Consider the following 15831-nt stretch of genomic DNA (forward strand, 5'->3'; position numbering starts at 1 on the left):
CTTAATAGTTCGAATTAGTTTTCATTATTTAAAATCGAAGTTATTTGATTTTAAATAATCAAGTTCCATCGCCGATGTTTTGGGTTACGTTTTTCACATTTTTCACTCAGTCTTTTTTTTTTATTTATTTATCAAATTGGATACCCCGCAAGTGATTAGATATGACAAATTAGATACCCCGTAAAGTGACGTAGTCTGGGCATCTCGATCTTGATGGGCTGTTGAATTTAGCATTTGTTTATGTTAGCAACTGTTCTTTACATTCTATTTCGAGTAAGCCAAGCCCGTCATGTATCATTTCTTTCAGTAACACATTCTATATTCTTCCACAAAGATTTCAATTCTCTCACTATATTTCTTACTTAACACAAAGCCATGTGAAACATAAACAAACTACTTATGCCTCGAAGCTGCCAGGTACACAAAACAAAATATGTCATGATTATAATAAAATACGTAAGCAAATATTAAATCTGAAACGTAGACTAGAAAGACTTTTGTTTCAACAAATTCGATGAGCGATACGGTGCTGTATTGAATCAATTTCAGGTTAATTAACATTCTAACTTAACTTAGAAGGAACTCCAACCAATTTAACTTAGTGGAGAGACTTAGCTCAACTTGCTTATAAACGATCAGCTGGTCATAGGTCACACGTATGATCTTCCTCTACTTGAAGTGCAAGTACCCGATTGCGAAAAAAATTCTAGTCCGAAGTTAAAATAATTTTTAAGACGCGTAACATTTGCGACAATAAAATACCAATTCAGCTCACGCATTTTAATCTGATTCAATAAAAACAGGTATTACAATTAATGCGTGTTCTGAATATTAAAATAGTGCTTAATTATTCAAATAATTTAAATATATAAAAAAAGAAAATGAGTCTAATGGCCCTTTTCAAGGCTTTCAGGACGTTATAGTATTATAAATTGAGCCCTATAGTTTACTACATTGTTTCTCAAATGGTGTCCCTAAGGTGAAAGGGTCATATGAGTTTCAAGAGTTTAAATCCTTTTTAGTACAGCAATAATTTTCGCAGCCAGCAAATACATTTATATTTAAACAATAAAATATAATTTGTTTGATATTAAGCTTATTTATATAGAATAAGTAAAGTAAAATTCCTGTAAAAATTAAACGGGAAAATTTATAAAAAATCGTATCAGCATTTGTAGCCGAATTTTTCAATTCAAAATAAGATGACCATTTTATTCAATTTATTCATTTTCAGCTAATTTATGCATCGAAAACAAATTCAGAACATGATTAAATTACCACTTCAAGACTGCGAATTCGACTGTTTGATCCAAAATTTATTGTTATAAAGTTTTATTGATAAAATGATTATTAAAAAAATCATTCTTCTCATTAAATATTTAAAACAATTAGTAGTCTTTTGTTGGTTAGTAGGTTTATTGCTGCTAAAAAATTTCATTTTTATGTTTGGTGTTCCACAACAGGAAACTTGATCATTGAGAGTTGCGTAGCAGTAAAAAATTAGCAATAATTCTTTTAATAGAACTACATCATTCTGTACAATAATTCGGCATTAATAATTCTAACATATTAATTTACATGTTATAATTGTCTTATTTATCTCTTACGTTAAAAATAATTGTGAAGAAAAATAAATATCAAAATCAGCATTGATTAAACTGTAAGAAATATTGTTTGAAAATGGAATTCTTTTTTGTTTGATTCATGTAGCTGACAACTTTGGGTGGTGCTAACAAAACAATTATTACTATATTTATTGGACATTTCCCTTTGGTGAAATATCTGGATGTCGTATTTTTTAGAGATGAGTTTCGAAATAATTTCGAAACAAAGTTCAGGTAGTAATAATCTTTCTATATCATAGGTATATATGTTCTAACATTCCAAAAATATTAAACTTTCATAAAAAAGAAGTTTTTTTTCCAATGCCCACCTGGGGAATTACTTTTCGTCATACAAGCATTTGAAGGGCAGTTTTGTTAGCCACTCTTTCTGGGGCACCATATTAGGTGGGCCAACGTTGCTCCCACATTAAGGGTAGATTGGGCTGAGAATGAAAGAACATCCATGCCTAGCCGGGATTCAAACCCAGAACCTTTCTGAGGAAAGGCTAGCTCCCTAACACCTACAAAGTCCAGTCGGCGTAAAAAAAATATATATAAAAAATATATACATATATAAAAATTATATACACATATAAAAATTAATGCATAAAAATCCATATAAAAATATATTAAAATATATGTAAAAATATACATATAAAAATGTAGTATGTAAAAATTTATTACAATAAAGCAGTCTATTCGTCAACCAAGAAATTTCTGGTTGTTACGGCTCCACAAGTTCGAAACCAGAGGCAAGAGGGGGCAATGAGATGAGAGTTGAACACATGCCGTATTTACTTTAAAGAAATACTTATATCCATCCATTCGAATTTCAAGTCGCGACCAAGGAAAGACCCCATCATCCTTGAACTGAATAGCTAACCTTCATAATGACAGACTTAATTTTATCCCATTGTGGCAATGCGGATAAAATTAAGTCATTACTTCAAACACATTTTGAAATGAAATTTTGAAGCCCTAAATCTTTTATTCGCAAACTTTCTTCACTGCATGTGTTTTTAGTTGCGCTTCATTTTTTTTTCGTTATGAAATAAACTAAAGAAGCAAATTGGTATGGCTGCTAATATTTTTACCTGCGTCTCCAATGAGATTATTAGATTTAAATATTTTACCATCAAGAATTCAATGAATTAATAAATGAATAAAACTAAGACGAGATAATTAATCAAGCTGCGTTTTGAATTCCTGGAAGATTTGGTTGATAAAAACAAGCTTAATTGAATTTAAAGGTGATACCAAGTTTTTCGAAATATTAATGGGAAAAAAGTGGAAAGGGGCTGAAATGGACGCTTCGAGGAGTTTTGCTTATGAAACGAGTTCGCCTCGAAATAACGCTACAAACTGGAAAAAAAAACTGTAAGACAATGCCTTCAAAGTAACAAATATTACCTGAAAAAACTCATTGAAGTCAGAGTACAAATTAATTTACGTCTAAAATATCGCATTTGGAATGATGCAAAGTGCATCAAAAAGCATTGTTTTATAGTTTTTTTTCTTCATATAATAACGTTTTATGTTGAGATTTGGTGAGAATAAATTAATTTGCTTCCTAAGCAAAACGTAGTATACCGTACATGTCTGCTTTTTTTCGCTTTTCTCTAAAATTAGTTTTTCATATAGTCGGATATTTTCGTTGCTTAAATTCTATTCTTTTATCTATTTATTTTGAGAAATTTTAAATGATAAGTTGTTTGTAATATTGCTTTTGTAATATAACATTTTATCGGTATTGAATAAAAAATTAATTTTTATTTAATACTCAATTGACTGATAACGTTTGATGGCTTGAAACTAACTGACATATGCGGTGCATTATGCAGATGTACTCTGATCGCCTATCTTTTTTACACCCCCCTCCATATTTCAAGATTCGGATAACTGGAATTTAAATGAATGACATTTTACTTTTAATTATTCAGAAATATATTAAATTTTACTTATGCGCGTTTTTAAACTCAGTAACAAATTTCCCTCTCATTTATAGTCGCAACATGTATCTGAGTCTAGTCACGTGTCTATGCAGCGATATTAATAGTCGTTTTTCAGCAGTTTGAGCAGTTTGAGTTATATCAGTAGTTTTTGTTACTTAAACTGATGTGATTATATAATTTCCAAAGCTCACTATTTCCTTGTAATGTTAAAAAAACAACAAATAAAAAAGTATTAGAATGTATTTTTAGAATTCATATAACCTTGAGACAGAAACTGAAATTACTTTTTTACAATCGTAAATTTTATTTAAATATTATTTTATTTGACAGAGGACGCATCTAACGAATAATTACTCGCAATAACATACGCATGGTTATGCAAGCTTATAAAAAACGCGATAATTATAATTTCTGATTTTTTTATAGTTAATTTGACTTACGCATTGTCTCAGGATATCTTCTTACATAAAGGCGATTTTTTATTTTATTTTCATGGCCTTCATGGTTGTGCCGATTAAATGCTTTTTTGCGAAGACACGGTAGTTACATAAAATGATTCGTTTATTAAACAATACTAAGGCTCCACCCCTGTTTGTTAACGCTTCCTAACCCTTGAAGATTGCTATGCAATCTTATTTGCAATCTTCGCAAACGATCCTCTCTCTGCTCTCAACTAAGTAGAACTTTATTGAAATGTGTTCTGGAGTATGAATTGAGAATTTAAATCAATTATTAAAATCATTTAGACTAACTCTGTTCAAAAATTTAAAATTTTCTGTCAATAATAAGTTATTGAAATAAAAAACAAATTAAATTGAAATAAATGACTTGCAATAGAAAAACTGGCAGAAACTAAACATTAATGATGCTTAAAAAAACAGCACGATTAATACTTATTTTTCAATGAATAACAACGAATAAAATTATTATTGAGCCTGTTTCAGTCAATATAATTAATCGGTTAATATTGATATTATAAGTTCATTATTAATAATAGTTAAAGAGAATAATTTTTCAGAATTTATCAGGTCTATCGGGCTTAGTGTCTGATATGACTTTAAAGAATAAGATTTATCCAGGTTGGCAAAAGCAAGATAAATTATGAAGAAAACATGATCTCAAATATCAAAAATCATGCATGTGAATTTTATATTATAATTTATTTTCGAACAAAATGAGACTGCCCTTTTTTTTTGAAGGGTGAAATTTGTCTTATATGTATTTAAATTGCTGCTGAAAGAAGGGATACGTTTTTTAATTGTTATTTTACAAATGCAATAAATCATATTTTTAATTAATTCATTGGTGGTTCTGCTGGTTTAGACCCAGACCACCCTACTGTGTCATGACAGTGGATTTAATAATAAAATTAATCTTGAATTTTATATCATTCAGAGCTTTGCTGCAATCTATTTTACATAAGTAAATGCATTAAAATCAATCTATCAACTATTTCGAATTTTATACAATTTCTTAACAATCGCATAATTTAAAAAAAACGGTGGTAAAAATCCTTATTTTTTATTCAAGAAAATTGTATAAAACTAAGTGTATGTACAATATATACATTCATTTTTAATTTTAGGTAATTATTAGCTTACATGTTTTATGAGTGCTGATTAAATAATTGCATTAAAAATAGGTACTGTTATTTGGTGTATGGATTGAGAATTAAACTTGACTCCGGATTTAAGAAATATATTCCTCAGAACTTTCTGGTGTGTTACTTTTGAATTCTCCAACAACAAAATTCCACGATCATATCCCTCAACCAAAGATAATATCAATCATATCCCTCCAATGGGATATGGTTGTGGAACATCATAATATCATCATAATATCGTAGTATCTAAGCGGAAGAGGGAATTTTGATACACCTATAAAATAGAATTATTTATACTACCTACAAATGATAAATGCATTTTAAACTTAAAGAACTTATATTCTGTATAAAAATGCATCAATCTAAGAAAGTGTGATTTTTCTGATTTTTTTATTTAGTTAATAATATTTATTTTATAATGATTCTTTTAGGTTAAATAATTCTCTTGAAAATGATGTTGACGTAAAAAACTCCAGCTCAAATGGAACAGAAACTACTGGAATGCTGTACGGAGAGTACTTACAGGTCAGGCATTTTTAGTAAAAGAAAAAAAACGTACAGGGTGTTCCGGAAACAATTAATAAGGACACACTGACCTTAATAAGGATTTTAAAGGAATCCTTGCCGACCGGCCTGTGTAGGGGCAGGGAACTGACCTTGCATTAGAAAGGTCCTGGGTTCGAATCCTGGGCAAGGCATGAATGTTTCTTTCTCTCTCTGTGCGTTCTATGTCCTTTCTCCTTTGTGTGTGAATGTTACCCGCCCTATAAACGGGTTGCGGTTGTGTGAATGGGGTGGCAGAAGTCGAATTCCTGGCCATAGATGGCGCCACTGAAAAAACAGGAGCAATGGCACCCCCACTGCCTAAACAGGTATACGACGAAAAAAAAAGAATCCTTACCAGGGAGAAAAACACAGATATATACACATTGGGGATCGCAAATAAATATTTAACAGAATAAAAAAAAATATGCTTGCGAAATTTGAAGAAAAAAAATCACAAAACAAGAGGCGAACAACAAGACAGGTTTGATTCCGGAAGGAAGCAGAGAAGAGTTGAAATACGATTATTACAGTGCGTCCAGACTAAATAAAGCCACCTTTTTTTTGCGATAACTGGACGCAAAGAAATCCAATGAATACCAAACTGATATATTTAAAAAGTCTATTTCTAAACGCATGCTTACAAGGAGTAACATCCTGCTCTACCTGGACAAGGAAAAAAATCGAATAAGTAAAAAAAAAAGGAGAAAAAAAGTGTCCCATCTAAATAAAGTCTGTTCTGAGTATAGCTGATACATCCGTCATGTTTACATATAAAATTTGAAATATATGATGTTACGTACTATTTACTAAACCATCGAGGATATTAGCATCAGTGCCAGGTGTCAATGATAGCAGTCTTCAATTCTGAAACTGCTACTTTCAGATCTATACAGTTCTGATGTGAATAGCTCTCCCGCTTTTATGGGGACATAGGTCAGGTAAAAGAATAGGCGATTCATAGTATGCACCCAATTATCCAAAAACAGACACTGTGAAGCTTTTGCAACGTAAAAGGAGGCATTATTCTACTGAAAAATCCAATTTGGGTGATCTATTTTCTCTGCAATAAGCAAGAAGGAATTTCTCGAATTTTTTGACTATCGGTCGCCGCTGTACAGCTTGAGAGCAAGACTAGTTTAAGCTACAACCATATCTGAATCTTTCCCACACAATTGATGAGCTTCCACCTTGCTGTCTGATGAAGAAAAAAATCGCATTCTTTTCTCATGCCATTGTAACAGCCTACAGAACTGCTTGGGTTATCTTAGTTCTTTTATTTTCTACCCTCTTTTGCTTGCGGTTAGCTTTCAACACAGTCATTGCTGTTGTTTTTTATATCATAAATTCGTTGAAAAATATATAAAAAGAAACATTAGATAAGAAAAAAGCCAGAAAATTCTCTCCAAATAGACAGCACTGTGGAAGCTCATAAGTGCTGTGGAAGGTTTCGGCTATGGTAGTATAACTGGGCCGTTCCCACAGGCCGAAGAAAGATTACCGATTATCGAAAAATGGCGGAAACTTATTTACTGTCATTTGAAGTGAAAATTTCCGACCCAAGTCGGATTTTTCTTTAAGAAAATGCTTTCATTTGCGTTGCAAAATCTCCAAAGTGATGGTTTTTGATTAATAGGGTCACAAATGACTTGCCCTTTCTTATGACTTCAATGCCCAAGAAAATGTAAAGAGCTATTCTCAGTAAGTCTGTACATGCAGGAAAGGAAAAGATTCTTGGGCAGAATGTTAGACTGCCATCATTGAAACTTGACCTAACAATGTTGCAATTTTCCTCCTGTGATTGATAGATAATATTCAACATCAATATATTTAAATTTATATAAAATACATGGTAGATATTTTGGTTATAATATTTATTTCAAATTTATTTTAAGAGAGAAAATTTTTCCCTTTATTTTTTCCATATTTTTTTTTTCTGTCTGGTTGGCACAGGAAGTGAATTACTCCTTGTAAATATGTATTTAGATATAAACTTTAAAACATATGTTTGTTTCTCATAGTTTTTTCTCCGTATATTTATGGTAAAAAAACAAAGTGGCTTTATTTAGTTAGGACACACTATAGAAACATCTTCAAGTCCAATTAAACCTATTTTAATGTTCATTACGTTCACCTTGCTCTATTGTAAATGGTCAGATTTCGATATCGTTTTTTTATTATTTTTATTTTAATTATAAATATCAACCTCCAATGTTAATACATTTCTATTTTCATTATTGAGTCGAACTCTAAAAAGACATTAAGTGTGGCCTTGACGGAACGCACTGTATTTGCTATTGTGTTGGTAAAAAAACTTATTATCAATGTTGTGTATAATTTTGAAAAAAATTGTATTATCTTTAAAGTTCAAATAAACTATTACTGATTATTTTATTATTTTGAATTTATTCTTTAAGAAACTGTATTTCTTATATTGTGCATTTTAACAAAATGTATTCTTTTTAAAATGCATTTTTACAAAATGCGTCTTTTGTTTCTTTAATCCGCTTGTTTGATATTAGTTGCAATATATTTTTCCCCAGCAAATACATATATAAATATATTTTTAAATATTTACAGTTGGATCAGCTACTGAGCTGTGTAAAGCCTGCATCTGAAATCTATGAAAATGAATGCGTTCACGATGAACACCTCTTTATTATCACCCATCAAGGTGAGATAAACAAACCTTTGTTTTCTTAAATATTAATGCTACATAGAAAATATAGCTTCCTACTCCTTATTAAATACAAGAAATAAATTTTGTAAGATTTTTAATTCAATTGTGGGAAAGGGGGAGATGAAGAGGGAAAATTTTAAATATTTTTTAATCCTTTTTATATAATTTTCACAAATAAACTGATGGTAGATATTTAATTCCATTCGGTACTATTTTTTGAAGTATGTAGAATACAAGGCAGCGATCTATTTACAGTTTTTGGTTTTCATTTAATTTTTTTCAGTTAAAATGACAATTCTGCTATCTGTCAATTAAATACCGACAATTCTGCTATCTGAATTTTTCGAAGGTAGTCGAAAAACCGGTTACTGCATGTTGTATTGTATTGTAAAGTGTTGATGCTAAAACCGGAAATTACTTTTATTATTTTATATTTTTAAGAAAAATTCTATAAAAGTTCTAAAAATTATCAAGCTCTGATTCTCCTAATTTATTATATCGACGGCTTTTTTTTTTCAATCCTTTCGAATCCTGTTGATCGATAGCTGATGATCAATAATTAAGTACATCGGAAAAACGCAATTCAAAAATTTAACCTTAAAACCAAGGTGGCGAGGGAAGATGGTTTGTTTCAGGGCTCGAAAAACAGCCCGTCCGCCCGTCCTCGACGGTCAAAAATTCCCCGCGGACAACGAATTTCTCGAATCCGACGTCCGCGCGGACGGCCATTTTCCCGTTAATGTTCGTGATACATTTTCAATTTTTGTTATCTTACAAGAGTCTAGCGCCTCACTTCTAAGATGACCCTGAAATGGAATTGATATTTTCTCTGTCTGGGAGTACTGCGCGGTTGAAAGGGGCTTCTCAGCAATGAACTTACAAAAAAACACATTACGTACTGGTCCTAAACAAGAAGCGTTAAACGCAATTATGAACATTTATCTAAATGGAAAACCCCTTTCAGATTTCTGTGCAGAAACCTCAGTAAATCATTGACTTGATTGTGGAACTGGCAAACGTCATATTTGATTCATTTAACAAACGCAGTACTCCCGAATAAATTGACATTCCAGAAAACTTGACCTTTGTCATTTAAATTATTTCATAAAAAAAATTTATTTCGTTACTATTAGTAACCTAGTATTTCTTTTATTACTGTATAATATAATCCTAGTATTTGTAATCCTAGTAACTACTAATTCATCGTGCAATTTATATAAATGTTTGTAATAAATAAGAGAAAATTATATTTTTATTCATTTAGAAGCGGCGGGTTAGTTTCAAAGGAGGACGGGTACATTGTTGGACAAGCCGTCCTCGGGGACGGGTAAAATTTCTGAGTTTTTTCGAGCCCTGGTTTGTTTAAAAGCAGACATATTGATGAACAGAAAGCTAACATACCTTATGATAGTACAGTACTCTTATAGCTAAACTATTTGGAAGAAGTTGTTATGCTTCCTGGTAAACAATTTGTTCTTGAGGAATACAACATTTCTCTCGATTTGTTTCTGTGGGGTATCTATTTCATTGAGGAACGAAAAAGCTGTTTGCGTGTAACATTTGGGAAGGGTAAGCGAGGTGAAAATTAAAATAATAAAATATTTAAAACTTTCAGAAAAAGTAAATTTTTTTCCAACCTTTTCATTACAAATATTTACGAAAAAAACAAGCAAAATTATTAAATTTACAAAGTAAGAAGGACAAGTACGTACATTTTATTTTTAACTTCATTACAATTAACGAAAGTAAAATAAAAGTTTTTCCATATATGCTTGCCAATCTGGCTAAATACTTTTTACAGTTTCGGATATGAAATCACGTATTTCGAAGTAAAAATTAAGCGTACAATTTTCACTTTAAATACACTGCCAAAGTTTAGCGCATGCAGCGGGCGAAAAGCGTAGAGCATAATTGGCTACAGAACGTTACTTTTCTTCATAATCAGAAACTTTAATCTTTGTGTTTTAAAAAGATATACATAAAAGATTAAATTATAGAGTCAGAATAAAAATGTTTACTGTTTTGAATAATAAATTCAAAAGTTCGTAATTATCCTACATTTTATTAGTATTTTTTTTATTAAAACAATTTATCAGTTGAATTAGAACTATAAAGAGCGTTTGAAATAGTTATTTTTATGTATCTAATCGGGATTTCCGTTCAATTATACTTATCATTAAATTTTCTCATACAGGCAAAATTTCTACGATATACTATTTTTTTTACCTGAACTTGTGATTTCAAAATTTCTATACATGCAACCAATGCAAAAGAGACAAAACGTTTTTATTACTACTTATTTAAAAAAAATTATAACAGTATTAAAAAAAACTTGTAGGAATACGTATTTATTGATTATAAAATAATAAATAGTTAAACCATAAATAACAGCACTACGTTTGTATTAAAATCTATCACATTGAAATCCGATATTTTTCTTGTTTATTTAGTAATTAATATTTTTGAGTGTTTTTTGTTTCATTTTATTTATTGAAAAAACGTTTCATTAAACCTAACTTTTAAAATTTTAAGGATGCATTTTTAGAAATGATTCTAAACATTAAATTTCCAATACTTAAATACATACAGGTGATTTAAATCTGAAAGAAATATCCTAAAATAAGACTACAACGTAAAACTATATTGCTGTAATAAGATGCACAAATCTTTTTGAAATGTGATTTTGATACAAAATATTTCTATAAAAGGAATTTTAATAAGAAAATTATTTCGGAGCGACAGTCAATATTAGTGAATATATAACATGAATAAAGGACTGCGAAGTTATTTATTCTAAAAATATCATATTCTCCATTTTTAGTATAAAAATGAATATTTTTAGAACACAGAAGCCAAATTAAAATATTGACATTAAATCTTAATTATTTTCTTCGTTCTTTGACTATCATGTTTAATGTTTTTATTAGATTTCTTTAAAATTAAAAAATTGAATTAAATGAAAATTTTTACAATCTGTGAAAAAAAGTATTTTTTTTAATGGAAAAATGAATCATGATGATCAGGATTTAAAACGATTTGAAATTACCTTCTATCTGAAGGTAAGACTAAATGATTTTGTTAAAGAACTAATAAAATGTTAAAATGTTTTGCCCTATTTATCAAATGGTATTAAATTAATCTTTCATAGTCGTTCAACTGTGGGCAAATCTATGTTATGAGCAAAATTTACTCAAATAATAATAAGTAATTATAAAAAATATGTCGAAGAGTTGTTTTCGTTTGAAAACATTAGCGACGAGTAAAAAAAAACATCGTGAATAAACAAAGAAAGATTAAAAAAACAACAACAATGTCGTCATAACTTCGCCCACTTCATTTTGGCAATAAAATTAAAATAATTATGTATTAATAATGAATGATTCTATATAGTCATTACTTTATGGTTAAGATGTGTTCTTATTCGTTTATATTATACTTGTAAGATAGATTTAAAAGCATAAGCTTGAATTTTGGAATAAAAAAATTGCCTCGGGATTAATATGATGTTTTAAAAAAAAGAACACTGTAAAAGTTTGTTCATATAATAAATAAAACAATTCCAAAAAGTGATGAATTAAGTTACTTATAAAATCCTCCTTTAAAATATTTTTCTTTGCAAGCAAATGCGGAGCAATAAATCACCATATTTAACGATTTTCTGCTTCACAAATTCAGGATATAATTTCTTCCATTGAAAAAACACAGAAGAAACCGAGTTAGAAAATATCTCTCTCTGGATTCATTCAACAGTCACGTGGTTTTATTTATGAGGACAAAAATTATCGTCATGTGTGTGCTCTATTCTATTTAAACTCTATGGTTACGACCAGCTTCATTATTTCACAAAAAAGAAATCCAATTTCAATTAAATATATATTTTAATTAAGGCTTTTTTCTTTTCATTAACAAAACTTACTTTCAAACTAAGTTGGAAAATTTTGTTTTATCTAAAGAAACTATTTTTATTACAGATGGGCTTGAGGCAAAATAATTATTCAGTAGCCAATATGTAAAGCTAATTTAATTTGTAGATGTGTGCACTACACCACCTAACATAAAGTCACAGTTGGCATTAATTCAACAAAAAGAAAAAAAAAAGATCGCCTGAGTCTCAAAAAGCGTCAATGCCCTAACTACTGATAACTTTTACGAGATTATTGTTAACTTTACGGTCCATGACCATACGTTTTACGATAAATAAATTACTGCCATGCTTGCATTTTATGATAGTTAGCGAACCATACAAAACTTACTTTCACACAAAGTTGGACAATTTCGTTTAATCTAAAGAAACTATTTTTATTATAGCTGGGCTTAAGGCAAAATAATTATTCAGTAGCCACTACGTAAAGTTAATTTAATTTGTAGATGTGTGCACTACGCCACCTCACGTGAAGTCACAGTTGGCATTAATTCGACAAAAAAAAAAAAAAGATCACCTGAGTCTCAAACAGTGTCAATGCCCTAACTACTGATAAATTTTGCGAGATTATCGTTAACTTTACAGTCCATGACCATACATTTTACGATAAATAAATTACTGCCATGCCTGCATTTTATGATGGTTAGGAAACCATACAGAGCTGAATGAAACCATATAGTGCTCGTCTAGCTCGATATATAATAGTGGCATTTCACGGTCTATGACTGGAATACATTTTGCCTGTTACTGACCGCAACCTAGAAAGCAGTGTTAGAGTGTTCTTTACATTTAAGTAATTTATGCTATTTAATGAAAATTTATGAATATTGTTTTTAAAAAAATTAACAGCTGATACATTTTACTTTGCGGAGAATTCTTTCCAGTGGGAGACTAACATTTGAGAAAATATATAAATTTTTGCCATATTTCTTCAGTAAACATTAAAAATGATATAGTGTTGTTTACTTGCTCAGTAAAATCTGAAATTCGAGATTAACTTTCACCCTCCAGATATTATTACAGGAATCAGAATACGAGAAAAAGTTAATATTGGTGTGGAATTTTCTGAAATAAATATTATTGGATTGTAAATAGAAATTTTTTTCAAGATTGTGCATCTAATAAAAATTCTCGGAATGTGATAAGGTCAAATTTCAAGTTACATTTTCTTATAGAGAATGAAAGAAAGACAATTACATTTAATAGCATCTGCCATGAATGAAATTAAAACCAGTTTTGTAACTCAAATAAGCATATGAACTAATTATTTCAATAATGAGAAAGATTCTCGAAAGATAATTTTCTTTTAAAATTTTATTTTTGCTCTTGATTTAATAAAATTTTAAAATAATGTTTATGGCATTTTAATGATGTGTTACATAGATGGCATATTTTGTTTAACATGTTAAACGATACAAAATTTTTATTTTAAGAAGATAAAAAAAAATATATGTTTAAATTATCAAAATTAATGCTAAGGTACTTCTATGATTTTCATAAGCGTTACAATCTATGCTTTTTTTATAGCTTACGAATTATGGTTCAAACAAATTATATTTGAATTAACCTCTGTAAGAAAATTGTTTTCGATGGAGGTAAGTTTTCAGTTTCAATGTGTTATGTTTATATTGTTAAAAAAAATTGTGTATGTAACTAGCAATGCCGGAAATGCCGGCTTTGTATACAATGATTGAAGTTCTTAAGCTATATGAAATATAAAAATTATTATAAATTTTGCCTAGTCATTATATACTATACCATCTCTATTCAAGCGAATCATGATAGCTAAGTTTAAAGGATGTAAATCACGAATTAGTAAGCATTTGCTTGAAAAGTGGAGAAAATTAACGTCTCTGCATTTTCTTATTCAATATATTATTATTTCTTTTTTTGAAATACGAAGTTTATTTTTTAAACTATTTATTTGGCTAGTATTAATTATACTGGCTAATAAACATCAGATTAATACGGGTGATGGCAATTATAGTTCTCTCAACCTGAGTTGGCGCGTGTTAAGTTAGAGTTAACAGCACCGGTAGAGTTTATTCCAACAATTCAGGGGGAGAAGGTAAAGAAGGTCAAAGTGAAAGAGAAACCAGGAGTAACTGAATATGGACTCTTTATTTGGCTTATTTTTTATTTTAATTTTATAACCGTCTTTGAAGAGCCGACCCAATTTTATAGGTTTACGACTACTAATGTTCAACTCCGTAGCCTTGTAATTTTGAACCCTATTCAGAATACAAGGGAACTCCTGGATCGGGTATTCGGAGAAATTTGCCTTCGTGGAGGACTATATGATGGAACTAACCCGCATTTCCGTTAAATGAAGAGGAAGACCATGAGAACCTCTCACGGTTAGTCTGGCGTCCAGTGATGCTGTCCAAGCGTTCCAGAACTCCCCACGTATTTCCTACGTTTCCCACGTCCAGAATTCCCCACGTATCTTCTCATTGCTCAACTTTAATTTGCAGACAGTATTGTGCGAATCAGAATCGAACGGGCTTTAGTTCTATTAAGTACGCTAAACAAAAAAAAGCGTAGGACAAAACAGGGCAGAACTGACCATCCTGTTTGCTGTTTATCGAAAAAACAGCAACTTATTTTCTGCTTTCAGAATTCGTGCGGCAAATTTTAAAATAGTTAAATTTATGATATAATACCTAGACTATAGCCTATTAATACCTAGTAATACCCAGTACGATTATAGCCTATGTAATACCTAGACTCGCACTGAAAAATCAGTTGAAACCTTTTGGAGAAGTAGTAAGCAAGATTTAAACCTTTTTTTTGCTTAGAGTGATTCAATTCTTTTTCATTGCCTTTCCATGCTACACGGTCGAAGTATAATTGACAGTGAAGTTGGTTCGAGAAGTAATGGAGTATGTGGCTGTGTATACATACGATATCATGAAACTAACTTATCTTTCTCCGCCTGCTTAATCAAATTTGATATTCTAATCTCAATTTGTGACAAATTTATTAGAATACTGCTATGTATATTAGTTAAGCCGGTTCTCTATACAATAGAATTTTACGGTACTGATAGTTGAGGATCCGTAGGTGCTGTGAGTTTTGGAGTGCTTGGATAGCATCACTGCCTAAATGAGGCAAGGCTTATGGTTGTACCAAATTTGTTTTCCATTTCAACATCCTCGAAATACATCGCTGCTCCTTTAAAGATATTAAAATTGCAATTTGAGGATTAAATTTTAGATATTTAGATGCAAGTGATACTTCCCACCCTAAAAAATATGACTGTAATTATTGGCAATTTCGAAATTTTTACTAGAGAATTTAAAATTTTGAGGCAATACTTCTCACAGAAGATATAATTCGATTTGCAAAAAAATTATTTGTAATGCCTCTGTAGATTGGCCATTTTTTTCGGGTAATACATTTTACTTTGAACAAAAAAGTTGAAAAACGAGGCACCATCTAACTTTAGATTACATTTCCCTGAGCTAAAAGTAAGATCCCCCCCCCACCCCATCACAATACAAAGGCAACTTAAAGTCTTGCAATAC

General features: G+C 30.2%; 1 protein-coding gene across 1 annotated transcript in view; it reads left to right on the top strand.

Moving 5' to 3' along the window:
* v (Tryptophan 2,3-dioxygenase vermilion) overlaps positions 1-15831 on the top strand; it is a 54807-nt gene that overhangs the window by 15335 nt on the left and 23641 nt on the right. Inside the window, exons 2-4 of the mRNA XM_087167604.1 lie at positions 5591-5684; positions 8283-8376; positions 13832-13899. Of these exons, the coding sequence (XP_087023730.1) occupies positions 5591-5684; positions 8283-8376; positions 13832-13899 (256 nt within the window). The remainder of the gene's footprint in view (positions 1-5590; positions 5685-8282; positions 8377-13831; positions 13900-15831) is intronic.

The sequence above is a fragment of the Parasteatoda tepidariorum genome, chromosome 7 (assembly GCF_982258835.1).
Source record: "Parasteatoda tepidariorum strain Cologne lab strain chromosome 7, Ptep-v5.0, whole genome shotgun sequence".
Taxonomy (NCBI): Eukaryota; Metazoa; Arthropoda; class Arachnida; order Araneae; family Theridiidae; genus Parasteatoda; species Parasteatoda tepidariorum.